Here is a 24,928-nt window from a genome sequence, read left to right on the forward strand (position 1 = left end):
GCTCGCTCTGAGACGTAGCCTCTGCCGGTGCTCGTTTGGGGGGCTGTTTCACAGTTTACACACCCGCCGGTGGGTAGACACTCGGGTTCTCTCCAGTTTGGGCTGTGACGACTGAGGCTGCCGTGAACAGGGGCACACAGACGTGTCTGTGGACGCATGTTCGTGGCTCGCTGTGTTCTCAAGCCGGGCCCTGCTCTGTCCTGCCACTCTGACTTCCTGGAACCTCCTGGTCGGGAGTCCCAGGGCCACAAACCCCACCCAGGGTAGAGGAAGCACCGACTCCCTCCCTCTGGGTCTTGGGGGGCTCCTGCCCTGCTGCTTGAAAGGCTTTGGTTTCCCCTTGTGACCGGGAGGTCCTTTCTCACACCCTGGAGTCGTGTGAGTAAATTCCACCCGCTTCCCTGTCCCGAACTGGGACTGAGGCACGTGGAAGGCCTGGTCGGGCCCCGGTGAGTGAGCCTCCGTTTCCCGGTGGGGACTCGGTCAGGCTGGGCTGGCAGCCCCCTTACACCCCAGAACCCCCTCGAGCAGCCTGCGCTGTGGGGCGCCTTTCCCCAGGCCCGTCTGTCTGCACAAAAGCCACCCTGATTCTGGCTATTTTACCCCAAATCAGGACACATCTCGATTTTTGGAAAACTTTTGCTGCCATGAGAAATAAGGTTAATGGTTCTCGAAACAGCTTCTCTGCAAAGAACTGACAAAGCTCACTTGGCCCAAAATGAGTCTGAGGGGGATTAAAAAGCATCTCTTTTCCCAGAAAACAGATTCCGCATTGACACATTTTTCCTCCTGTTGATTTTTCCCTGTTTCCAAAATGGAGCCTTTTTCCTCAGTCTTTTATGCGAGCAGGGAGACAAAGTCCACTTGTCAGAAATGTTCTGTCGGTCTCTGTTCTCTTTCCCTCGGGGTCCCCCTGACAATGGGGCTATTATGGGGCCGCTCTTGTTCCGTGATTTTCCTCTCCCCTCCGGGCTCATGCGGAGCCTTTGCCAGGCCGTGCAGAGAGGGGAGGGCTTTCCCTCCGCTGGAGCCCCATGCGGCAATCGCCGGGAAGGGCCCTCGCGGGACGCTGGGCGCTGTCATCTGATCCCTGAGAGTGACTTTCGGGAGCAGAGCCATCCATCAGTTTTGCGATTCACATCATCTGTCCTCCGAGAACGGAAACGGGTTTCCAGAGAGAAGCCTTCCAGGCCGGCTCCCGGGCAAACCCCACGTCCGACCAAAGGGGCTTAAGATCTCACCGACGCTTCGTCAATCACGTCAGGAAGGAAAATAACCTCGAAATGTTGAAACGCTCTCCCCGACCAGTCCCGCGCTGGGGAAACACACTTCACTTGATGGTGTTAAGAAAATAGAAATCGCTCGGCCCCAGGAATCTCGTTCCAAGATCAATTTCCAGGTCTCCCCTTTTGGCAGCTGCCGGGAACTGCCGTTGGGGACCCCAGAACCCCACCTCCCCTTCCCTTTATCAGAGCAGGTTCTGCCTCCTCTGCGGATGTTGGAGACACTGGCTTTCTCGGAATCCGCGCTGGGTGACCGCCCTTTCGGTAAACCATTCATTCATTCATTCATCCCCGCATTCATTCGTGCAACCAACCTCCTACTGGGTGTGCCCACCCTGGGCTTTGGGGACCGAGAGATACATCAAGGCACTCTGTCCTCCCAGCCCCCAAATCCAGCGCATGGCATGTGACATTTCTGAACTCAGGGAGCGGAGCCTACAGGGTCCCCTGTGAGTCCTGAAGATGTCTGTGGGGGAGGCCTCGGACCCCTGAGCACGTCTACCGCAACCAGGAGAAGGTGACAGGTTTCCCTGCAGGTGAGAACGCCACCTGCAGCTGCCCCTCCTGAAACGTCTGGGAGGGACAGCCACCATCTTGGTGTCGGCCGGGGGTTATTCGGCCAGACAGACACCTGGTGGGGTCTTTCCGGGTGTGGAATAGGTGCCGCCCACCCCACCTCTGTGGTCTGGTGGAGGAGGGGCCCCCTTGCCCGTGTGAGTCCGGGGGGTTTGGAGCCGCCTCGGGACAGCGTGTGGGGCGGAGGGTGGGTGGCTCCTATGCGGGGGTCTGGGGGAGAGCTTCGGGGGGCACCAAGGGCAGGTAAGACACTACCTGTGGGAGTGGCCACCTGTGGCAGCGATGGCGAGGGCTGATGTCGACTCTGTTATTAGCCTCCGCCACTTAGGAACTGGGGCTCCCTCGGGAAGACGTCGCATGGAGAAGCTCCAAGGCTGGCCGAGACGCTGACTCTGCAGCGAAGTCCTCACTGCCTGTGGTGAGGGCCGTCCACCCAGAACCCCGGGGGCCTGCGTCTGAAGTGGTGGGGGTGGGAGGGAGGAGAAGTGGGGGCTCCAGGGGCTGGGAGGAGCCCCGGTGCTCCGAGGCCACGAGGCGGGGGAGCTGCCTTGTGAGGTCAGTTGACCTCTGTGTCAGCAGAAGGCAGGGGAGACGTCCCCTGGGCCACCAACAAGGAGGCCTCACAGGGACAGCGGGACATCCCCTCTTGAGGCTTCTGGGTCGGGGCGGGTCATGGTGGAGGCGGAGCCCCAGCGGAGGCAGGTGGGCGCAGGACTCTCTGGGTACTGTGGGTACTCCAGCGGCACCTGGGGTGAGGCTGGAGAGTCCCTGAGGGACCCTGGGTCTGCTCCTGCACCCGGGCCTTTGCTCCCCCCTCTGTCCACCTGGACAGCACCTGTCGGGGCAGCTCCAGGCCCCGGCCGGGGACAACGCGAGGTGGGGGGCACACAGCCTCCCTGGAAGGCTGGTGAGGGTGGCCCACTCTTAGGAGGGGTGGGTTTAGGACAGGCCACAGGAGATGGGCCCTCTACCACGAGGGAATGCCACGTGGAGGCAGGCACGCCTGGAGGACGTGCCTGCAGGCTGCCACGCCTGAGGGTGGTCACATCTGGCGGTCACCACTCGCTGTGGGGCCGTCCAGGGTAGCTGGTGCCCTCCTGAGCTTGTTCTTTTCTGCAAAATGGGAACAGCCAGGGCGCCTGCCTTGGCAGTGGGGTATGGAGGGGGCTTCAGCTCTGCGTGGGACCCCCAAGTCAAGCCCCACTCACTCCTCCCCCCCCACGATGGAGCGTGCCGAGGCTTAGAAAAGCACACAGATTTATTGCATATCAATCTCATGTATAAATGCACCGTGGCGTCGGGCAGAGTACATTTGGTATACAGTCCTATTCTACAGCGTTAGCCTCAGCGCCAGCTGCTCCTGGGCTCACCTTAGCAAAATGTCTCTACACAAGCACATTTGTCTTTGTCACAAGCATCAGAATGAAATTTGCAAAATTGCTCTTTTAATCATTGCCTACGCTTCCTGTCCTCCAAGTCCATCCTTCTCCCACAGTGACTTCCGTGTGAGTCAGGAACTGTGTCCCTGTCGTGCCGGCGGGCGGGACTTCTAGTCGCGAGCGCCGACCCTCGTCACACAGTCAGTAAGGGCAGCTACGGAATCTTCCTCTTAATAAAAATTTCACGAACAGACACAATGACCGCTAAACACGCGTCATGCACAGTTTACTTATGAACATAACAGAAGCCATTTACAATCCGGGGGGGCGTGGGACAGGCACCAGCCGCCTCCCCGATGGTTTTTCTTTTTAAAACATCATGTGAAAACCGGACATTTACAGTTGATTTTGTTTTCAACACTATACAGTTCTAAAAGAAAAAACAAAACAACACAAACACAAAACTGAACCAAATCTGTAATATAACAACAGCAAAAGATGGCATGGGACGCACAGTTCGTGACTCTGGCAAGCATTATATATATATATACTTTAAGTTACAAAGTGTATATATATATATATATATACACACACCCACACACACACACCCACACACACCCACACACGCACACACACTTTAAATTACATATTCGCACACCAGGGCTCAACCTCCCTCGTGTTGACGAGAACAGTGACAATGCCAGCTGCAGCTGAAGGAGATCGTTAGAATGACTTTTGTTCACAAGTGAATTGCACATTTGGAAACTCAAGCTGCCTTTATTTATTTTATTTTTTCCCAAAGTGGTAACGTGAGTCAGTGACAGAAAAGAGTAAAACGAAACCACGGAATGGAAGGAGCAAAGGAACTCTTCGCAGAAGAACGCAAGAACGTCCTTGTCACAGTATCATTCATGCTACAGAGACATAGTTTCATGGCTTTTGACACCCGGCAGACCTCCACGGACCAGGAGCCGCTGTGTCCTGGAGTCCCTGGCCGGGGGGAGCGCCGTCCCCAGCCCCTGTCCCCCCGGGCCACAGTGCAGGGGCAAGCGCTCCCCTTCCCTCCCGTGGGACAGCACAGTGAGTACAGCTCAGTAGGTTTCAGTCACTTGGGCAGGGGACAGGGACCCAGGACAGGACACAATCCAGTGCTTCGAGGCTTTGAGTCTAAAACACGAGACATGTATCTAGGCAAGTGCTTTGCACACGCTCACTCGGGAAGCAGACAGGGCAGCGGGAGCCAAGGGCCCTCCGACCTTCCAGGGCCGGACTCTGGGGACACGGAGGTGTCAGGCCAGTCAGGGTCTGGACGGACCAGCTGCACTCGCGGCCCCTCGGGCTGGGCAGTGTCTCTGGCCGTGAGCTCACCCTCTGACCACTGCTCCACACTGGGGTCCCAGGCAGGGTGCCGGGCCCTGCCCCCCTGGGTTTGAAGCAGGGACATTCTGGGTCCCTCTCACAAAGGGTCTGCCTGGCCCATAGGATAGACAGCCCTGTGGGTCCTACCCTACCCAGTCGTCCTGGGAACGAGCGCGGGCACCAGGTGAGGGTCCTAGCTCACTGGGGCCGGGGGTCTGAGGGGCAGCGGAGGAAGGCGAGAGGAGCCTCCTTCAGAATTTCCGTCTTGGGAATGAGTGGCAGCAGCTGAGGGCCCTGGCCCAGGCCACCTGCCCACAGACAAGGTGACCAGCCAGCCAGCTGCCACCCTGTCCTGTCCATGCAGGGCACATGGCAACGTGGCCTCCTGTCCCAGCCTGGTGATCTGGAGGCTGGGACCTCAGGACCCTGGCAGGGGGCCCAGGCTCCCTCGCCCACAGGGCTCTCCCAGCCTGGGAGGGCTGGCACGGCTGGCTGGCCCCGGGGCAGAGACCAGCCAGGCCGCGGGGGCCCGCGCGATGCCAGGTGTTTCAGGGGTGCACCAGCACCGGGAGTAAGTGCTTTCCTGTCAGGGGCCCAAGGACAGAGCCCCCTGGAAACGCCAGGTGCCGGGGCCCGGGGCACTGAGTGTTGGGGAGCAGCTGGGCTCCCCACCACCATGTTCAGGGGACAAAGATAGGACTTAAAATGTGTCACCGGGATTCCGAGGAAGGCAGAAGAACAGAACGGTAAGAGAACAGAGAATGCGCGTGAAGATCGGCCCGAAGTGACAGAGTCTGACCAGGAAATCCGAGGGCCGAGGGGAATGCCCTTCCCTGTCCTGCTGCTGCTGAAGGGACACACTCAGGTTCCATCCGGCCACACTCCCCCCTTCAGAGAGAGAGAGTCACATCGCAAAAAAAAGCACACGCCTTACTCTTTCGAAGAAGAAATCATATAATTTGGGTTTACAGAAATGGGGTGTTTATATCTGAGGCTGAATTTTTACAAGAATCCCGTCTAGGTCAAGGGGAAGTGGGAAATTCCTACGCGATCCTGGTGGGTCTGACCCAGGAACATCACGGATGCTCGCGGAGGATCCAGCAGTTGTGTTTGCAAATCCTAAACCCTTACCGACGTGGCCCAGGCCCTCTCCCCGCACACAGCTCCCCCGGCCGTCCGAGGGTGTCCTTCCAGTCCACGCGTGGCCTCAGTGCACGTGCAGGCAGTCCCCGTCCTTCCGCCCTGTGCGGACGTGGCCAGCGTGGGTCCTTCCGCTGGAGCCGGGGGCTTGCAGGACCTGCAGGAACTTCCGTCGCGGGTCTCCGGGGTGAGCCGGGACGCCCCGCACCTACAGAGACGATTGTCTTTGGCCTGGAGCGGCTGGGATGGGCACGGAACCCGCCCGTTTGGACACTTCCGGTGGCCCCAGGGACAGACACTGTGGAGACGTCCACAGCGGGACACAGATCCACACCAACGTGGCTCGCGCCATCCCTGTTTGGATTTCTGCTCTTTTTTTTTTTTTCTTTTTTCAAAGGGCAACTTAGGCAATTTTTTCTCTTCATGTTGGGACACTATTATCATCTTTTCTTCCAAACAATAAAAGAAATAAATAGAACACTTGTCTTAAATGCAACTGAAACGCAAATTTAACAAAAACACATGATTGTCTGGAAAATGGCAGCAGAGACAGCAGGATTCCCGGGGCGGGCGGGGTATTTGGCACATCAGAAACCGCCCCACTCCCTGGACAGCGGCCACACGACACACGACCTTATCACGCGGTTTTGGTCCTTCACTAGATACTTATATTAACATTATTTCTTCACAATAAGAATGTCTAATGCCAAAAATACTGTTAAAGAAGAAATAAAATAAGAAAAGAAACGAATTAGAAAAAATTACAAGGTATATACAGATTAAGGTAAATTCCATCAGGGAAAAAAATTATCATTTGAAATTGGCCCCTATGGGAATAACTTAAAGCCTGTCCGGACGGAGAGGCAGATGTGTCCCGGGAAGGAGGCGCCAGTCGCCAGGGCCGCGCTGTCTGTCTCTGCTCTTCCCGGCGGGTCCCCTGGACGCCCATCTGCGCGTGAGCTCCCGACAACCTGCGCGGAGGGCGGACGTGGCGCTGGCGTCGCGGTCTGGAGTCTCAGGCACAGGCGGAGCTCGGCGGCCTGGAGCGGTGGACCGGGGAGGGTCCCCGGGGCAGCCGCGGGTGGGAGGCTGGAGCCCCAGGACGTGGCCGGGCCCTGCCTTCGGAAGGGCCAGCTTGGGGGTGACCGAGGCACAGGCCCAGGATGGTGGGAAGAGGAGGGCCCAGCCACACCCTTGTGTGGAGGGCGGGCGCCACGGCCCCGACTTCCCCATACAATTGGAGGGTTTCGGGTGGGGGCCTGTGGTCTCCTCTGGAGGCCACGTGGGGACCCCCAGCACGAACGCCACCTGCCTCCAGCCCCTGCCGGACGAGCCTGCAGCTCAGGCCACCGGGTCTCCGAATTCCTGGTAGAGTCCGCACACTGCTCACAGCAGCGGCCCCAGGCCCCTTGCTCTGCCTCTGGGATCACCTTGGCTTATACAAACAGGTCAGAGATAGAAAATTTCTCCGTTATCTACAGTATAAAGAACACACCCAAGCACAGTGCTGGCTCCTAGGCAGACTTGGGTTTGCAAATAAGCTGAAATTTCAAAGCAATGCAAAATTACTTTTAAAAAACAATTTGCAAGTCATTTTTTTGATTTTTAAAAAATACTGTCTATTTTTAAAACCACATGCTTAAATAGACTCTGTAGTCAATAAGGTTACCAAAAAGGTTATTCTTGCCATTTTCGTTATAAAAATCACTGGCGAGATCCTTCTCTCTGGAGCACTCCGCGTCCATCCGCTGCCTTCCGCTTCCCATTGGGGTCAAGGTCCCGCTCGCCCGCCGGGCTGGTTCTGCGTGGCCGCTTCTGAGGGTGGTCCCGGACGGCGTGAGCTGGACCGACCGAGCAGTGTTCTCAGGACCGTCCCAGGTGACGGTGAAGCTCTGCAGCTGCTTCCGGAACTTTCGGGTCTGAGTTTTCGCTGGAAGAGTCAGAACTGAGCTGCGGGGGTGGGGCGTGGAGGCCGAGGAGTGGGCCCGGGCAGGTGCGCGGGGCTCTGGCCGGCCTGGCCGCTGCCGTCCAAGCTGGTGCCCTCGCTCTGGACTCTGACCCCAGGGCCTCCCGGCCGTCAGAGGTGGTTGATGGGGTTAAAGGCTCTGGGCTCCGCCGTGGCCCCCGTGAGGCTCAGCCAGGCGTCCAGAGAGCCCTGGGCCGGGGTGTGGACAGGAGCGTCCTCAGCAAGAGACAGCATCATTGCGTACGCCTGGGGAAGAGGACGACACGGGGGACCGTGAGCCGGGGGTACCTCGCCCCTCCCCCACCTCCCGGGTGCCTGGTCCGCCGGGGGAGGGCAAGGCCACCACGGGGGCCGATTCTGCCCCCACCTGAAGGAGGGAGACGCAAGGGGGTGTGAGAACAAGGAGGGGGGAGGCTGCCTCCCGCCCAGAGTGACGCCAAGACCTGCGGCCCTGCCCACGGGTTCCCTCGGCCCCTTTCGGGTGCACCCCCGCAGCCACCCTCCCTCCCGCCGCTGCCTCTGCCTAGTGACCGGCAAAGCCGTGTGCACACGTGTCTGGTCCAGGAGGGCCCTGGGACTCGCAGGCAGTTTCCGCCGAGACCTCCGTGCCTGCAAGAGTCAGTCTCTGCCTGGTGGGGCAGGAGACGTCTGTTTTGCGGACTATGGTGACACCACGGAGTTACTTCCGGGAAAGGGACGTGTGGCCGTTCAGAGCTGATGGGATTACTGGGGAATCCAGGTTGTTTCCTGGCATTAGTCCGTGGGGCACCCTCTGCCCAAGCCACAGGGCATGAGGTGCCGGGACCCAGGGGCTGCTGGGAGCGTCGTGTGCGGGTTAGCGGGGTGGAGGGGTGGCGGGGGGGGAAGGCCAGGGCTCTCCCCACCTGCGTTAACACTCTGGACAGAATTAGTAACAGACGCAGACAGACATGCAGACAGCTTTTGCTGAGACCTGGGGGAGCCTGGCCCCTCTGGGGGGGAGCGGAGAGCTGGGTGAGACCCCAACAGGGTCCTGCGGCCACCTACCCTACGGAGCGGAGACAAGCAGTGCCCGGGGCCAAACCTGGGGCCCTTGCTGACCTCGGTCACAGCTCCAGCTTGGAAGCAGGGACCACCTGACTGGGCAGCTTCCCCTGGGAAAAGCTTGGGCTGCCGGTCACTTGGGCTCGGGTCAGAGAGGGAGGGAGGCAGGGAGGCTGAGGCAGCTGGGCAGGCTGGAACCTGCTCGTGGGTGCCTCTCTGGGGCCCAGGGGAAGGGGACCCACACCTACGTGTGCACCAGCACCTCTGGAGGGAGCTGTGCGTGGGGCCCCGCCCCCCGCCATCTGCTTCCAGCCCCTCCCAGCTTTCGGGAGGGCGCGGTCGCCGGGGCCCCTCTCTAGCCGAGGCGCTGGGTGGTGGGTGTGGGGGCAGTGGTCCTAGCTTCCCCCAGGCGCAGGACGGACCCGGCGGGAGGCACGTACTGGGGTGTCCCCCGGCTGCGGAGCCAGGTGGAGGTGGGGCGGGGCTCTGACGGGCACATACCTGGTTCTTAGCCTGCCTGCACAGAGACTGTTTTAAAGTCTCAGAGTCTAAGGTGGAATTAAGCACATCTTTAACTTCAAATGCTTCCTCAGCTGCTCTGCGGAGGTCCAGCCCCTTCCCAAAGGTCGGCATCGGCTCCAAAGCTAACAGACCGCCTTCTTGCTCCTCAATAAACCTGCACCAATGACCAGGGAGAGGGAGGGGCCCGGTGTCAGCTGGTCTGGCCTCTGGCCACCTCTCTGACGCCGCACGCCCGGCTCCGTGCCTGCATGCTTGCCACGGCGCCTCTACAAGCCACATGCACAAGGAGACAGACACACGGACACACGGACACCTGGACAGGAAGCCACATGGATGCGGGGGGCGGGTGGACAGGGGCCCCGGAGGTGGTGGGTGCGTGCACACGCATCAGCAGCAGGCGGTTCTCGGGCCCTGGGTGACAGGGCGGGGAAGGGGCCTCCTGGCAGCTCTGGGGGGCCACGGCCCCTCCTCCCGGGACGCAGCGGTCCAGGAAGCGCCATCTCCAAAGGGCCTCCCCCAGGAGGACCTTGGGGGGCATCACTAGGGCCAGCAGTAGGCGGCAGGCAGGCAGGCAGGACGGGGGTGGGGGAAGGCTCCGGCCAGCACAAGTTCCAGGCGGGGTGCTCAGCACCCGGGGCCTCTGCATCCGCTCAGCGGGGAAATGCTCTTCCCTGCACCTGCTCCCAGCCTGCAGGGCTGTGGGGGGCCGAGGGCCCCGACGCCCGGCCGACCTCGCCCTGCAGAGGCCCCAGGTGCAGACGCCTGCTGGGCAGGAGCCGAGCCCGCCCAGCTGGGGTGTCTGACGGGGAGGTCGCCCAGGCGGTGCTCAGACCCCCCACGCGTCCCCCAGCTCACGGCCGCCCCCACCTCCGGGTGTGGTCAAAGCCCATGGCCAGGGAGGCGGGTGGCTCCTCGTCCTCCTCATCCTCATAGGTGGCCTGGGGCTCGGGCGCGGGGGACACGGTGTCGTCCTGCGACTTCCCGGCCAGGCTGTCCTCATCGTCCTCCTCCAAGTCATCCTCCTCCTCCTCCTCCGCATCCTGGGGCTTCCCACTGGCCAAGCTCGGACACGGGGCGTTGCCATCCAGGTCCTGGACGTCCGGCCTAAAATGACATGGGAGGAGGCTGGCATCGGTGGTCAGGAATGCATGGAACGAGGGTCCTGGGCCAACTCGTCCCTCCCTGGGCCCGGCCACCATCCCTGCAGAGTGACAGTAGTGGAGGCCGTGGGAGATCCCAGGAGGGGAGGACCAGCACTGAGGGTGGCAGGGGCAGGGCCACACAACAGTGGCTCTGTCATGCCAGAGTGGATGCCAGGGCCATCTGAGGCTCATGCAAGTGTGGGTGTCGGGGAAGAAACAGTGGCCGGGCCCTCGGGGAAGGTGGCCCTGCACTGGCACTGGGGTTGGCCACTGCACAAGGAGTGTCCTCGGGTGCTAGTCAATGCATGCTCTTTCCAGCCAGCCCAGAGGACTCCAGGACACGGGCATTGGCCTGGGAGGCTGGGGGCTCCTGGGTTCTGGAGCATGAGGCTGGGCTCAAGGCCGCCTGTCGTCAAGTCTGCAGCCGGCAGGACGAGTGTGCTTCAGAGCCGCATGGACTCCCCTGCAGCCCAGGTCGGACCCCAGTCCCTTCCCCCCAGGTCACTGCAGCCATAGGACTTCCGCCCCGGTTGCTCATTATTGAAGAGAAAAGGAAAAACGCACACCAGTGAGAGTGGGGGCTCTCCCTTCTCCCAGAGAGCGCCCCTGGAGTCTGGTTCACCCTCACGTCCACGACCACAAGCTGAGCCCAGTGGGAGCCCTGGGCCACTGGGCAGAGCGGTGAGACCAGGGCGCGTGACACTTCAGAGTCCCATATTCGGGGCCCGGAGCCCACTCCTCCTCGTCTTTGCTCAGCCCAGGGGACTGTCCACGGCCACCCCGGGATGCACCACGCTATCGGGGGGCGCGGGGTCCTGTTCTTGGCATCAGAGCAGGTGGTGGCGGCCTCTCTGGGCAATCAGCCACCAACATAGCTGTGGCTGGACGCCCCCACGTGCACAGGACGGGGCTGCGGGGGACCCCGAGCTCCTGGGTCGGCAGACACACGTCTCCACTTCCTGTCTTTGCAGGTGACAGCATGAGCCGCTGACACCTGATCCGCCTTCCAGGACGGGCAGACCCTCAACAGGTTTCAGGCTCAGCCAGTTTCCCCTGTCGCTGATCCCTGTGTTGGGACCCGGGGCCTGCCTCTCGCCCGGGCTCTTGGTGGGGTGACCTTGGGCAGGGGCTTGGCCTCTTGGTGACACGAGAGTCCCTTACAGTCCACCCCAAGGATGGGACCGTGTGGGCGGGAGAGCCCTGATGCGGCTCTGAGGTCAGGTTCACCACATGCCATGTGCCACTAAACCACACCCGGTGGCCTGGACGGGCGTGTCGATGATGCCGCTACTTGGGAGCAGGGACTGAGGGCAAAGAGACCTTTATGGCTGCTGCCCCTCCCCCCACCCAGAATATCTGCTCACTGACGGGTGGAGTCTGGCGGGGACAGTGGCCCCGGCTGGGGCTGCACCACCGGCTGGTGGCCTAAAGCAACAGGGATTCCTTCTCTCCCAGCTCCGGAGGCCAGAAGTCAAGGCGTGGGCAGGGCCGGCCCCTGCCAGGCCTCTCCCCAGCTTCTGGTGCCGCGGGCCGTCTCGGCCACCTTGGCTGTGGACACGTCGCCCCAGTCTCTGCCTGCGTCTCCGTGGGGTGCTCTCCCGTGCACATCCGTCTCCAGTGTCCCCTTCCGTAGGGACCCCGGTCCTCTTGGGCGAGGCCCGCTCTGCTCCAGGACAGCCTCGTTGTAATTTAGCTGCCTCTGTAAAGGCCCATCTCCAAAGCGTCACCTTCTGAGGTTCCGGGGTTAGGACTTCGCTTGTGAAGTTTGAGGGGACGCAGTTCAACACGGGGCTGAGGGGCTACAGGACCAAGAAGCCTGAGGGGCCCCGAATTCCCACTGACGGGCCCCAGGAGGAAGCTGGCCCTGGACGGGGACCAGGTCACAGAAGCATTGGCCCAAGAGGGGCTGTCCGCATCCACGAGGACCGGCCGGTTAACATCCACCTTGCCCGTGGCCTCACTTCGGATGACAATGAGCCTCCCGTGTCCCCCTGGCTCTCAGGACGAGCCCGGCTGGGCCATGGCACCGCCCGCAGCAGCCAGGCTGCCTGAGGGCCTGGGCTGGGGCCCAGCTCTGCCGCCAATGTCCTGAGGGACCTGCAGCAGCCTCCCCCTGCCCTGTGGGGACAGCCCTGACTGAAACGCCCCATGGCAGAGACGATGGTGACAAAGGTGACGATGGTGCCTGTTCTCTTTTTGTTCCACGTGCCGGGAGGCCCGGCCGGCCTCGTCCTTCTGGAAACAGCATCTCTGTCCAGAGGGGCTTGAGGAGCATGGCCCACCTGCCACCCCGGCTCTGAGCGTGGAGGCCTTGCTGTCCCCCGGCGGCTCAGGAGTGTGGTACCACACTGGTCCTGGGTCCACCCCAGTGAGGACGCCATTGACAATCCTCGTTTGTCCTTGTCTGGCTCTGCTCGGGGCTCACGGGCACCTCCGTTTAGGGGCTTGATTCCAGGGAGAGGATGCGCCCCGGGCACGGCTGTGGGTCTCAGGGGAGCACGAGCCTGCTCTGCAGGTGGAGGCCACGCTGCTCAGAGCAGGTGGCTGTCACTGGAGGGCCTCAGAGTGCCGCTTCTCAGGTCCCTTCAGGTCACTGTGCCTGGGGCCCAGAGCAGGACGCCAGGGCACTCTGTGGGCTGCAGGGCTGGTGGGGTCCCACCCAGGTGGGAGTCAGGTTTGGGGACAGCAGCCCACAGCCAGCAGTATCTCCCCGTCCCCTCCTCTGGGCCCACCCGGACCCTGATGGATGAAGGTGCCGAGGCCCCTACAGGTAAGGTCACCTTTCCAGGGGCGTGGAATTCGGATGTGGCGCAGCCAGAAACAGAGCCCCAGGGCCCCCCACTTACTGCGTGGACAGGTGCCCAGTCCCCCCTGAGGAGAACTGTGACACGGAAGATGCAGCTCTGCCCTGGAGGTGGGTGGGGAGGGAGCCGGGCCCTGTGGCTGAAGAGCCGTAGCCCACCAAGGCCATCGCGGTAAGGGCCCGGCCATGGGACTGGAACCAGGCACCCAGTTCAGTGGGCCTCAGTTTCCCCTCTACAGAACTAGGGGATTGCATCCTGAGGCCTCTTAGGGTTCGGAGCCTCTCTGGTTCTCTGCCGGGTGGTCCGTATTAGCTTTTCCCACGAACCTCTTCCCGGGGGTTTGAAGTGTTCTTGCAGGGAAAGGGGCCCCAGACACACGCTGAGCCCTGGGACCTGGGGTTGCACAGAGCACCTGCCCACATTCCTCAGTCTGAATTATGCTATTTTCCTGCTGCTCCGTGTATGTGCATGTGTATACATGTACACACGCACATGTATGTGTACATATGCACACACTTGCACATGTATGGCCCCACACATACACGTGCACCTGTGTATGGTGCATGTGCACCCGTGTGCAAGTACATGTGTCTATGCACATGTGCATGTGTGTGCATGTGTGTACGTGCGTGTTTAAAGGTGCAGCATTCTTGGTTGGAAACCATTGGTGCCTCCAATTAAACCGAAATGCCCTTGAGTTTCAGAGGCCCCGCGCTGCCTACAGCAGGGGCCCCCACTTGGCTGGCACGTCGCACACGCAGCTGTTAACAGGGAGGCCGGACGACAGCGGCTGCCACTCCGCCTGGTGCTGGGCACTGTGCTGCAGCTCGGGGTGCCAACTGTTGTCACCCTCTCCCCTCCCCAGCTTCATAGAGCCCAGGGGGCTCACCCTCTGCTGCTGGGCCCTTGGTCCCCACCCGGGTGTGCTGGGGGCTGGTGTGGGGTGGAGGAGTACGTGCTCTGAGGGTGGCCCATGGGATGCTGGGTGCAGACCTCCCCGGGCCGGGACGGGTTTCTTACCGTTTGTCTGTTCGCGATGACACTTGGTTCATCTCACTATTGGCAATAAAGTTCCTGATTTCAGAGAAATAGGAGTCTTCCTTCTCGTCTAAAAGTGCGTGGTTGTCCGACTCGGAGGTGGGGGAGGAGGCGCTGGTGCCCAGGTGGTTGGTGAGGACCCCGGTGTGCTGGCTCACTGCGGACAGGGCAGGGGCGTCAGGGCGCACCCCTCAGCGGAACCCCTCCCCCTCGGGGCCGGCTGGCCCGGCTGTCAGCATGGACAGCGCGTATTTGGGGTGCTCTCGGGTTCTCTTTAACAGTTTGAGGAGTGCCTGTCGGCGTTCCCTAGACCCAGCACGTGGCCCTGCCTCCCTCTCCGCACACGTGCACGCTTGCTCTGCAGGGCCTGCCCTGTGGGTGCTCTGGGGACAGGGGTCCCACCAGCCCGCCCCTGCCGTGGGCGCCCACCTGGCACGTTCTCGTGCTCGTGCTTCTTGAGGTGCCTGTCCAGGTTGGTCTGCTGCCCAAAGCACCTGTTGCACAGGTGGCACTTGAAAGGCTTCTCCTTGTTGTGGATGTTCCGGACGTGCCGCTGCAGGTTGGAGGAGATGCTGAAGGAGCGGTCACAGTACTTGCACCTGGAAGGCACAGGCGGGCCGCAGAGGTGGTGGGAAGGGGCTACGCCGCTGCCCCCGCCCACAGCCGTGCCCCCTGCGGTGCCCCTAAGGCACTGGCTTTAGAGCCCCAGCAGGCGTCACAGGGCAGGTGTCCCTAGAAACAGCCTGGTTTAAAGCAGCAGGTGCTCGGCCTCCCTGTCGTCCTGTGGGTGGCGGATCTGCCTGAATGTGCCCTGTCTGTGCCCCGGGTGTGTGGTGCCCAGACCCTCCTCTCTGGCCCTCTGCTGTCAGCATCCTGCAGCCGGCCCCAGGCCAGCAGGTCTGCCGCTGGGGGACGACATGCCCCAGGCAGCCTCAAGAGGGCGTCCTTGCACCACAGACGGACAGCCGGGCAGGGGCTGGGACGCTGCTCCCCGAATCCTTCCCTCCTGGTGCCCCGGGTAGCTGGGCCGGTGGGCAGGTCTGTCTCACTCGGGGCTCAGCTCACCAACCCACTGACTAGGGGGCAGAGGCCACCCACGGCTCTTAACTGCCGGAAGGTGGGTGGGGGTCTGCAGCTGGGCCACCTGCTCAGATGTCAGGACCACACGGACCCCTCAGGGCACCGCTAGCTCCATCGCTCAGTTGCTCTTTGCCCCGCTCTGCGGGGGTGGCCAGGGCTGCCTGGGAAATTCAGAAGGGGGTGCCCCTCCCTCTGGATGCTTCCACAGCCTCCGGCCAAATATTATCAGGACATCCGAGTCTATGAGAGCAAGGCCCTTCATCCGCCAGAAAACTGTCACAGCAACAACAAGGGCGTCTGCCATGTGAGTGGTGCATGGTGAGTGGCCGGTGTGGGGCCCGTGTGCGGGACATGACCTTCACAACCGCACGCGGTGGCCCCAAAGCAGGGGAAGGGGGTTCCCTGGGGGGCTGAGAGCCGGGACCTGAGCAGCAAGATGGGTGAGACAAAGGCAGAGCTGGGCCGGGGAGGGAGAGCTAACAATGAGCCTTCCGGGCTTTGCAGAGGCTGCGTGCTGCCTGCAGAAGGGGGCGGGGTCCCTGCCGTGGGGCCACACGGAGCCGGGGGCTCACTGAGGGCCCCTCCCACGGGGCGTGCACCCAGCTGGGTGATGGCACTGGGAACCCTGACACACACGCGTGCAGAGCATGTGTGTACAACAGTGTGTGTGCACACATGCACACTCGTGCGCACTCACACCTGTGTGAGCACCTGGCCACCAGAAACCCCCTGGGGTGCGCACCTGGGTCTCAGAGGCACACAGCACTTGGAAATTTAGTTCGTGTGATGGTGCATTTTCATATTTTGAAAACAAAACATGCTGTACTGTGCCCACAGCACAACGCACAGCAATCCAGGGCTGCAGAAGCTCAGGGGGCTGAGCTTTTTGGCAGCCGCGGCCCGTGCAGGGAGGCTTAGGGGGCACACGGTGGAGGCTCGTTCACCCAGAAGGGGCGTGGCTGTCCTAAACGCGGCGGCCTTGCATTCCTGCAGCAGGGCCAGGACTCCCCAAGCCCCCACTCCCAGTTGGTGCTGGTGACCTGCTCCAGGGTGGCTCACGTGGACAGGGACAAGCCTGAGGACACCTGGGGAGCCCTGGCCTCCCAGACCAGGAGGGTGGCCCTGTGTTTTCCATACCAGAGGCAAACCGTCCGGTCATCGCACCCTCAGGGGCCTCCCTGGGCGGGACACGTTAGCCCCCACGCCCTCGGGGTGTCACCCTGGCCCAGGAGCCGAGCATTCCCCACATGAAGGGGTGGCAGCTACGTGAAACACTGTCCTTGGAGCTTCAGAGCCTGGGAGTCCCCACACCTGCCTCCCAAGTCGCCTGACAAAACCTAGGAAGTTTAATAAAGGGTCCCCTAGAGAACAGGTGGCGTAGCCCTAATGGAAGGACCCCCTCTTGCCCAGGGCCTTCTCCCAGGCTGGGCCGCAGCTGCCCCAAATCCCTCACTTCCGCCTCCCGAGAACCACCATGGTGCCATTCTGGGGCTTCATTCATTTGGTTCCCGAACCTCCGCCTGAGGCCAGGCCCATCCGGCCCCTCCTCTGTAGCCAGCAAAGAACAGCGTGGTCCCTGGGCTCCTCTGAAATGACCCTCAGCCTCCTGTGAGCCCCAGCCCCAGGGGCCTGGCCTAGGCCTCACCGTGGGGCCCCCGCTTCCCCTGAGCTCAGCTGGGCTGCCCCGGCCACCAGGGGAGCAGCGGGTTCCTTCCGCAGCCTGGGACCTGCCACCCGCACAGCCGCACCGGGAGGCCCCAGCCGTCCTGTCTCTCTGGGCCTGTGCGGTGACAGAGGGGTTCAGCTCAGGCTCCAGCCCTCCCAGCTGCTGGGTGGGGGACGCTTTGGGGCCCCCACCTGACCCCCCACACGACAGTTCGGAGCGGAGGAATTTCACATCCCAAGTGCACGGTCTCGCCTCCCTCATCCCAACACACGCTTCAACTCATAGCACCCGACGGCGCCAGGACCCCAGGCCGCCCTGCTCGTTAGGGTGGGCTCTCGAGAAGGACAGACGTGACTTTGCAGCTCCAGACCAGAGGCGAGGCCAAGCTGCTGGGCTGGGGGTTCAGCCCCTGCCCAACAAGAGGCTCCTGGGGGGTGGAGCGGTGCCCGCCGGCCGTCTGTCTGTCTGTCTCTGTGCTCACACACAGGGAGTTCAGTTCCTGGTTTCCCTGGGAATGCGGGGACCCTCCGACAAACCCCACCTAATGGCTCCTGCATGACCTCGGAGTGGGGGCGTTCGCAGCCAGAAGCCGGGTTGTGCGAGAGGCCGGTCCACGCACAGGAGGGCAGGTCCCTGGCGAGACGCTCTGGGGCCCGCAGGGCGGGAGGGGCTGTGCCTTCAATTGGGTCACAGAGTCCCGAGTGCGACCTCTCCTGTTTCTAATCTAAATAAATGGCCCGGACAGAGAAGTCGGTCAGAAACTTAGGGGAGCAGTGAGCCCTGGGCTTCTGGGAGCAGAGTTCTGCGAGCAGCTGGGACTCGCGTTGTAAATAAGCTGACAAGTGGCTGGTGAAATTTATAGCTGCGCCACATAAAACAACAGGCCACCGAGCTCCAGACGGGACGAGGACACAGAGCAGCCGGCCGTGGAGGCTCTGAAAAGGCCGAGCTGCGACCGCGTCACTCTGCTCCCAGGGACGCCCGCCACGGTGCAGACTGCGGGCGGGGCAGGGGGCGGGGTGTGACAAGGCCAGCCCTGAGCCCCAGAGCCCCGGGCGTCGGAGAACCAGCCTGGGCAGCAGCATGTCCCTGGGATCCAGGGGGCCACCCCCAGCCACCGTGGAGAGTAACTGCAAAAGCGGGGGAAGAGAAAGAACATACTTGGAAACCCAGCCCTAAAAGTAAACTGAGAAAGAGGAGGGCGTGTCTAGCCTGTGGCCCCCATGGAAACATGACTGACGCCCTTCACACGGCAGGCAGGATGGGAACCTGGCAGGAATTCGGGGACAGCTGCAGACGGGGGGCGTGAGGCGCGGGACCCCAGGTCCCCCCAGGAGCCCCCAGGCCGGCCCACGAAGGCTCCCCCAGGCGGCATCCCGGAGGACCCCTGACCTTGCTGCCAGGACGATGCTGGGAAGAGGCCCCTCATTCCCTGTTCAGTTTCTAAGTCTGCAGCCCGAATCCCACGGAGCCCACACGCTTCCTTTTTTACGAGTGACATTCACGGCACCTCGTCCTCCAGGCCAGGAGAGGCCGAGCGCCCGCAACCGCTCTCGGGTGGGCCTGGCGGGTGGGAGGTTTGCCTTCCCCCAGGAAACGTACTTGCCACACTAAAGGGTCTTTCTTCTCCCCACCTCAGGGCTCTGCCACACATTCTGAATGATTTTAGATCATCTGAGGCAAGGACTTGAAAGGAAGAGACCTCCAGTGCGGCGTCGTGTGATCACCCGTCACTGCAGCAACCATGGCGGCCCCACTTCCGCCCGCTCGCGAGGGCCGCGTAGCCCGGCTTCCCCAGGTGCACACGCCCGAGCAGCCCACGGACTCGGTGCCGGCACCGAGGCAGGGCTCACACCCTGCAGGCGAGGGCGTGGGGGTGGCGGCACAGTGGGCTTCTGGGGACAGACCCGCGTTTTCCTCTTGCAGCTTGAAATCCTTCCGACTATCAAAGCGAGCCCGGCAACCACCAGCGGTATCAAAAGGCCAGCTGCACGCTCCACACCCCGCACAGGCCTGCCTCGGGCCAGATAAAGTCAGGATTTGCAACACAAACTTGCAAAGCAATTATTGTTACCAAAGTCGAAACTCACAGATTGGAGAGAGCAAAAGAAATCAATGATAATTAAATTCCTCCATAAACACAGCCCGGCCCTCTGGGGGCTCTTAGCAGGCAACACTGTCCAGAAGTCGGCTCTCGTTACCGACAAAACACAAGGCTCGTTTCTGGGAGGGACCAGACCAAATAAATCTCTGTGCCGCTGCCTTTGTTGCGTCCTAAATTACCACGTTTCGGAGAGTGGACGGGCGGCCGTGCGCTGGGGAGCACTGGGGACACTAGCAGATAGCGGGTAGGTGGCAGGAGCTGTCGTTCACCTGCAGGACAGCCCCGCCCCGGGTCAGACACGCTTGCTCTGAGAGTGGGGCTGTGACCGCGACGCAGGCAGGTGCCCGGGTGGCCTCCCTCCCTGGGATGGAGACACACACCGAGCCCCAGGGCCTGGATTGGCGTGTGGTCACTTCCCGTGACCCCAAGCCCTGTGTGGCCAGAGTACAGAAACCTCACGCCGTCCACTTAAAGCCACGCTACTCTCTATTCCCAGTGGCTTCCGTGAGCCGGACACATCCGGCGTGTGTTGCTGGACTTGTCCTGGCACACAACTAGCATCGCCCTGTGGTGCTCACGGCTACAACCGCCTGCGGCTCTTGTTCAAAATGCCAACTCCCAGGCCCCCCTGGGCAGGACCCAGGCACTCAGGGCACCAGCTCGGCCCTTCTGCAGCCCAGAGACAAAGAGAACAGGGCTCTCCTGCGGCCACAGGGGTCAGCGGGAGTGGCCGTGGCTCGACCCCAGGCGAGTTGCAGGGCTTCTCTGAGCCTCGGGGCCCTCGTCGTTGACAGGGGCTGACAAGCCCTGTTGGGAGGCTGTTGGGAGCCCAGGCTCAATGACTCCACCCCCCCCCCACCGTGCCATGTGGCTGCTTCTCTGGGGCAGCCCAGGGGGCGGAGGCGGGATCTCAGGAGCAGATGTGTGGCCTCCCTTCCAGGGCTGCCGCAGGGACAGAATATGGGGCACCCAGGCCCTGCGTTTGCCCGGAGCTCCCTCCCTGCCCTCGGCCCGCTCCCTGGTCCGCCACCTCGGGTGGGGTGAGGTGCTGGGAGTTGGGCTGGGTGTGGTGAAGCTGAGCTTCCCCCCACACAGACCCCCGGGGCCCTGGCTTTGGGTCAACCTCTACCTCTGGGCCCTGCCCCCGTGGAGAGCCCAGGGCAGGCGAAGAGCTGCTCCCTGGCTCCCGCCTTTGTGAGTAGGAGGTTCCTGGGGACCGGCCGCCTCGTCCTTCCCACACCCCAGGAGGGCGGGTCCAGAGACTGACCAGGCCCAAGGTCTCCACACCAGCACCCTGGCCCCCCCGCTGCCCTTGCCGTGGCCCCGACTCCGCCCGGGCCCCTGGGGAGGCCGTGTCTGCTCCAGGAGCGGAGCCCACAGAGCACCAGGGCAGGCGGCCCTGGCCCCACCTGCACCGCGGCTCCTACCTGTACGGCTGCTCCCCGGTGTGTGTTCTCAGGTGTCTCGTGAGGTTCGCTGATCTGGGGAAGATCTTCCCACAGTACCTGGAGCAGAGGAAGGGGGACACGAGGGGCCATCAGGGAGATTCATGTTGCCGTTCTCAGAAAAGCTCTCACGTCTCCTGCCTGGTGCACAGGTGGCCCTGCCCCGCACGCAGGTTCCCAACCTCTTCCTCAGCCCGGGAGCCCAGCCTCAGTTTCCAGAGTAACCGGCATGGGCCGGGCCTGGTCCCCGCAGTAGCTCAGCCCTCGGCCCCACAGTGGAGAGAGCCGGCCCAGACGGGCTGGACGGGCCCCCACCAGCTGGGGAGGGGGCCGGAGAGTCTTCCCAACACTGCGGAAATTGGCAAAAGCTGCCGCGTCGGGCGTCCTGTCCCCTCCTGGGCTGAGTGACACCGCCCAGTGCGCCTCGGCCTTGGTCCTTCCGAATTCAGACGGGCCTGGCGAGGTGGCATTGCCTTGAGCTCACGTGAGCACAGCTTGGAGGGGCCGGGGAGGACCCCCACTTATCTGGGGACAGGGGCCTCAAGCAGCCGCACTGCAAGGTGGCCACGGCCCCTGAACTTTCCTAGAAGCACAAGTTCATGCCACCACTCGGCACCAGAGCCCCCGCCAGGCCGCCCTGCCAGCACCTGGGCGCCGCACCTGCAGGTGTACCGCTCCTTGCCCTTCCTGAGGATGGGGTCCGAGAGCGTCGGGGGCGGGGACCGGAAGTTGAAGGGATGGTGGGGGAGGGGCTGCAGGGAGCTGCCCGCGGCAGCCTTCATGGCTGTGAAGCTCTCCAGCTTCTCCGTCATGGTTTCGATGGCGGACATCTGCTGGCGCAAGAGGGGGAGAGGTTAGGAACGGCCGAGCTGTCCCGTGTCCCACCCTCACGGGCACCCGGGAGCCTCAGACCCAGCGTGGCGCACACTCGGGTCACCGGAGCCAGGGTTCCTGGCATCTTCTTGGCCACAGGGTTGGATTCTTTCGCCTTCTATGTGCAGCCTTGCTCTTGCGTGTCCCTGTGCGCCGCCACCGGCCAGCACCTGGCCCGGGAGCTGGAACCGACCTCAACAACCGGCCTCTGCCTGGCTTGGGTGGGAGCTGAGCGCGGCAGACCACGAATCTCGGTGACCACCCAACCCTTACTTTGACCTGGGCCAGCGACGCCCAGCTGGCTCGACCCCTGGCCAGCACTCCTGATTGGCCAGTTTGGGTTAAACTCAGAATCACTTTTTGTTTTTTTTTGTTCTGTTTGTTTTTTAGTCTTGAAAAGTAAAGAGCAACCCGAATCTCAGCTCAAAACACACGCGGTGGGCTTGAGGCGGCACTGCCACCAGGTGGCACTCGCCACAATTGCAGGCCAAGCGCTGAGGAGGGACTCAGTGGCCTCTGCGTGGCCGGATATGAACGAAACGTCCAAAACAGTAACTCCACGGCCGCACCACCCAGCGCAAGTTGGCAGGGGCAGAAGCAGCTGCTTCTCTGCTCCCTGGAGACGCCACGCGCTTGCTCGAGGAGAGGGGAGCACAGATCGGGCTCTTCCCCGGCCCCCGTGGGCCGAGTTCTGATCAGAGTCCCAGACTGCGCCTCCGTGTTGGTGACAGGAGGGGGAGGGGCTGGCCAGCCGCTCAGGTGTCAGCAGCGCCTCGCCCAGCCCCCGCTCCCCTTGACAAGCGGGAACAGCTCCCAAGGGCGGGGGCGGGGGGCACCTTGGGAGCTCCTGCTGTTCCCCGGGCCCGTGGGGGGGTGGGCAGGGGGGAAGGAAGAGCTCTCATTACGCCCAGAGGATAAACGAAAGTGACAAAAACTCTGAGCCTGGGCTCTTGCCACCAAGCCCATCAGTGGTGGACCAGTGTCCCCAGGGCCGTGGCTTTTTACAAATGCTGCCTGCAGGCCACACACGCCAGTGCTGGAGACATCTTGCTTTGTGGGAACAACCCACCGGTCACAACAAAGACACCCAGGGAGGAGCTAATGAGCAGGCAACAGCGTCATCCTTGGTGGCTGAGGCCTCCCCGGCCCCTCGCCGGCTCCGCCCAGGCCGCACCGCTGCGGGCAGGCACCGTCCCTCATGGAGACGCACGGTGCTCCCAGCCTGTCCCCCTGATGGACGGATGGAAACTGTCTTGCTCCCTGGGCCACCAACCAGCCCCTCACCGGCCCCTCCACAGCCCGGACGACGGGTCCCCAGGGGGGGCGCTGAGGCCCCGGGCACACGGGCTGCTGCCCACCTGCCCACCTGCCCGTGGGTCTCAGCTGCAGCCACGGAACACTCCCCTCCACGCTGAGGCTCCACAGGACCCCCGAGCTGTCGAGGGGCCGCACCCGGGCAGGACCACCTCGCCCTGCACCAGGGGCTGCACGCCCGCGCGTCGGGCCTCAGAAGCGGAAGGGCCTGGTGGGGGGGCTGCCGGGCACCTGCGTGGCGCGGGCTGACGCGGTGACCTGCCGTGCTCTGCAGCCGCCCTCAGCTGTCTTTCTCCAGACCTCAGGCCATTTAATTTGGTGACTCACTGGTAGCCTCTCCCCGGCCTCCCCCTGTCTCTGGGCCCGAGGGGCAGGCATGGGGGCTTGGGCGGGAGGCACAGCGGCAGCTGCCCCCAATGGGCCTCCCTTCCTTGGGCCGGGGTGGGCCTCTGCCGCCCACCTGCTCCCCTGTCAGACGTTCCCGCCCGGCTCCCGCACAAACACAAACACAGGATGCGCCTGGCTGGCCCGTGGCTCTTCCCAGCCCGTCCCCAGCAAAATCGCGGGAAGTTGTTAGCCCAGCGCCGCGGCCCCAGTGAAACAATGGGAGGCGCTAAGTTTAGCTGTGAACTCAGCCCGAGTGCAGGTTTCACAGACCGGAGTGGGTTGTCCCAGGAGGGAAAAGCCGGAGGGAACAATGCCTGTCTGGGGCTGGGGGGGCCAGTCCCCTGTGCAGCCCCGACCCTTCAGGTGGGGTGGGGGAGGGCCAGGAGCAGCCTGGGGCTCCTGGGGGGCTCGGCCCCAGCAGTGAGGGTGGGGGGCACTGGGGCTCAGAATGTCCAGGCTGCCCCGGCCTCGATGCCCACCCCCACGTGGCCCCCCGTGACCCTCCCCGAGGAGCCGGCGGGAGCACCCCAGGCTCACAGGGGTCTGCGCCCACCCAAACTTTGGGGCTCTCCGGGCGCATCTCCTTCCCTGAGCCCCACTCCCCTCCCTGCGGCGGCCCAGCCTCCCTCTGGGCCCCTTCCCGCCACTGCCGGGCCCGGGCTGCTCCCTGTCCCCGCACCCTCAGGCCCCGCCTCTCTGCCGGTCTTTTCAGTTATTAACGAACACACTCAGGTCTTGTGCCCCTGAAATGCCAGCCTCCCGGTGGTGCCCCCGGGGCTGCTGCCCTCACGTTGGGAATTCCTGGGCTCTCTCTGTCTGCGACTCCACTGGACCTCCTCCCCCTTCCGGAGCCACAAGCCACGGGTCAGGGCCACCACCCTCCAGCCCACAGTGGTCCTGGGCCACAGCGAGAGCACCCTCCTCTGCCTTGGCGCATGGCGTGGCCGGGATGGGAACCGGGGCTGCCCCAGCGCAGAGAGCCCCGCACTGCCGCAGGCTGTGTGTGGGGCCCAGGGGTCCCCCGGCCGCCGCTGCGGGCTTTACCTGGGGGTGGAACAGCAGTGGGGACGGCCGCAGGCACTTCTCCTTCAGGACTCCCGCGGGGTCTGTCACCTTCCGCTTTTCTACCCTGCTGGACGGCAACACAGAGGGTTACGTACCCCACGGAGCCGCCCGCCCGCCTGGGGCCCGTCCGTGCTGGGTCGGTCACGAGGCCACGGAGCGGGGCCTGGCCAGGGCCACGCTGCCAGCTCTCACCTGAGTCCTGTCGGCCTTGGGGACATCAGGGACCTGGCCCACGGACTCCCCTGCACAGACCCTCCCAGCCACCAGCTGGCCCTCGACACTCTCACACGTTCCCCACACCTTCAACCCCCGAGTGCCCCCAAACTGCCCCAGCTGCTGCTGCCTGTGCATGTCACGAGTGCTTGCTGCCAGAGCCTAGAACCTTCTCTGATCACCCACACTGTGCACACCAGCCACCGCCAGCTGGCCGGTCAGCCTGTGCCGGTGGGCCGCCATGGGGCACCTGGACTGTCCCACAACAGGGTGTGGCTGGCCCTGGAGGCTCGATGTTCACATCCGACCTCCCCACCCAGGGCCCCTGGCACGGGGCTCTGCCCACGCGTGCGGGTAACTGTGAGTGACCAGCAGGCTGTTTTCTTGGGGACGTCACCAGAGACCCCCACGGCAAACCAGCAGGGCTCCATCTAAAACCCTGATGACTGCTAAAGATGATCATTCCAGAATCATCCCCAGATGCCAGTGACAACTCTGCTGACTTAATTATGAAACAAATCTCCCATGGGAAACAGGTTGCGGGGGGGG

The 24,928-nt window shown here is 62.9% G+C and overlaps 1 protein-coding gene across 1 annotated transcript in view; it reads right to left on the minus strand.

Annotated features, from left to right (window-relative positions):
• Nucleotides 1-5,530: 5,530 nt before the first annotated feature.
• PRDM16 (PR/SET domain 16) overlaps nt 5,531-24,928 on the minus strand; it is a 309,045-nt gene continuing 289,647 nt past the window's right edge. Inside the window, exons 10-17 of the mRNA XM_045548704.1 lie at nt 24,146-24,233; nt 21,188-21,357; nt 20,510-20,587; nt 14,662-14,831; nt 14,215-14,389; nt 10,116-10,352; nt 9,228-9,402; nt 5,531-7,949 (exon numbers count right to left, since the gene is read on the minus strand). Coding sequence (XP_045404660.1) covers nt 7,815-7,949; nt 9,228-9,402; nt 10,116-10,352; nt 14,215-14,389; nt 14,662-14,831; nt 20,510-20,587; nt 21,188-21,357; nt 24,146-24,233 — 1,228 coding nt within the window. The 3' untranslated portion in view covers nt 5,531-7,814. The remainder of the gene's footprint in view (nt 7,950-9,227; nt 9,403-10,115; nt 10,353-14,214; nt 14,390-14,661; nt 14,832-20,509; nt 20,588-21,187; nt 21,358-24,145; nt 24,234-24,928) is intronic.

The sequence above is a fragment of the Lemur catta genome, chromosome 3 (genome assembly GCF_020740605.2).
Source record: "Lemur catta isolate mLemCat1 chromosome 3, mLemCat1.pri, whole genome shotgun sequence".
Classification (NCBI taxonomy): domain Eukaryota; kingdom Metazoa; phylum Chordata; class Mammalia; order Primates; family Lemuridae; genus Lemur; species Lemur catta.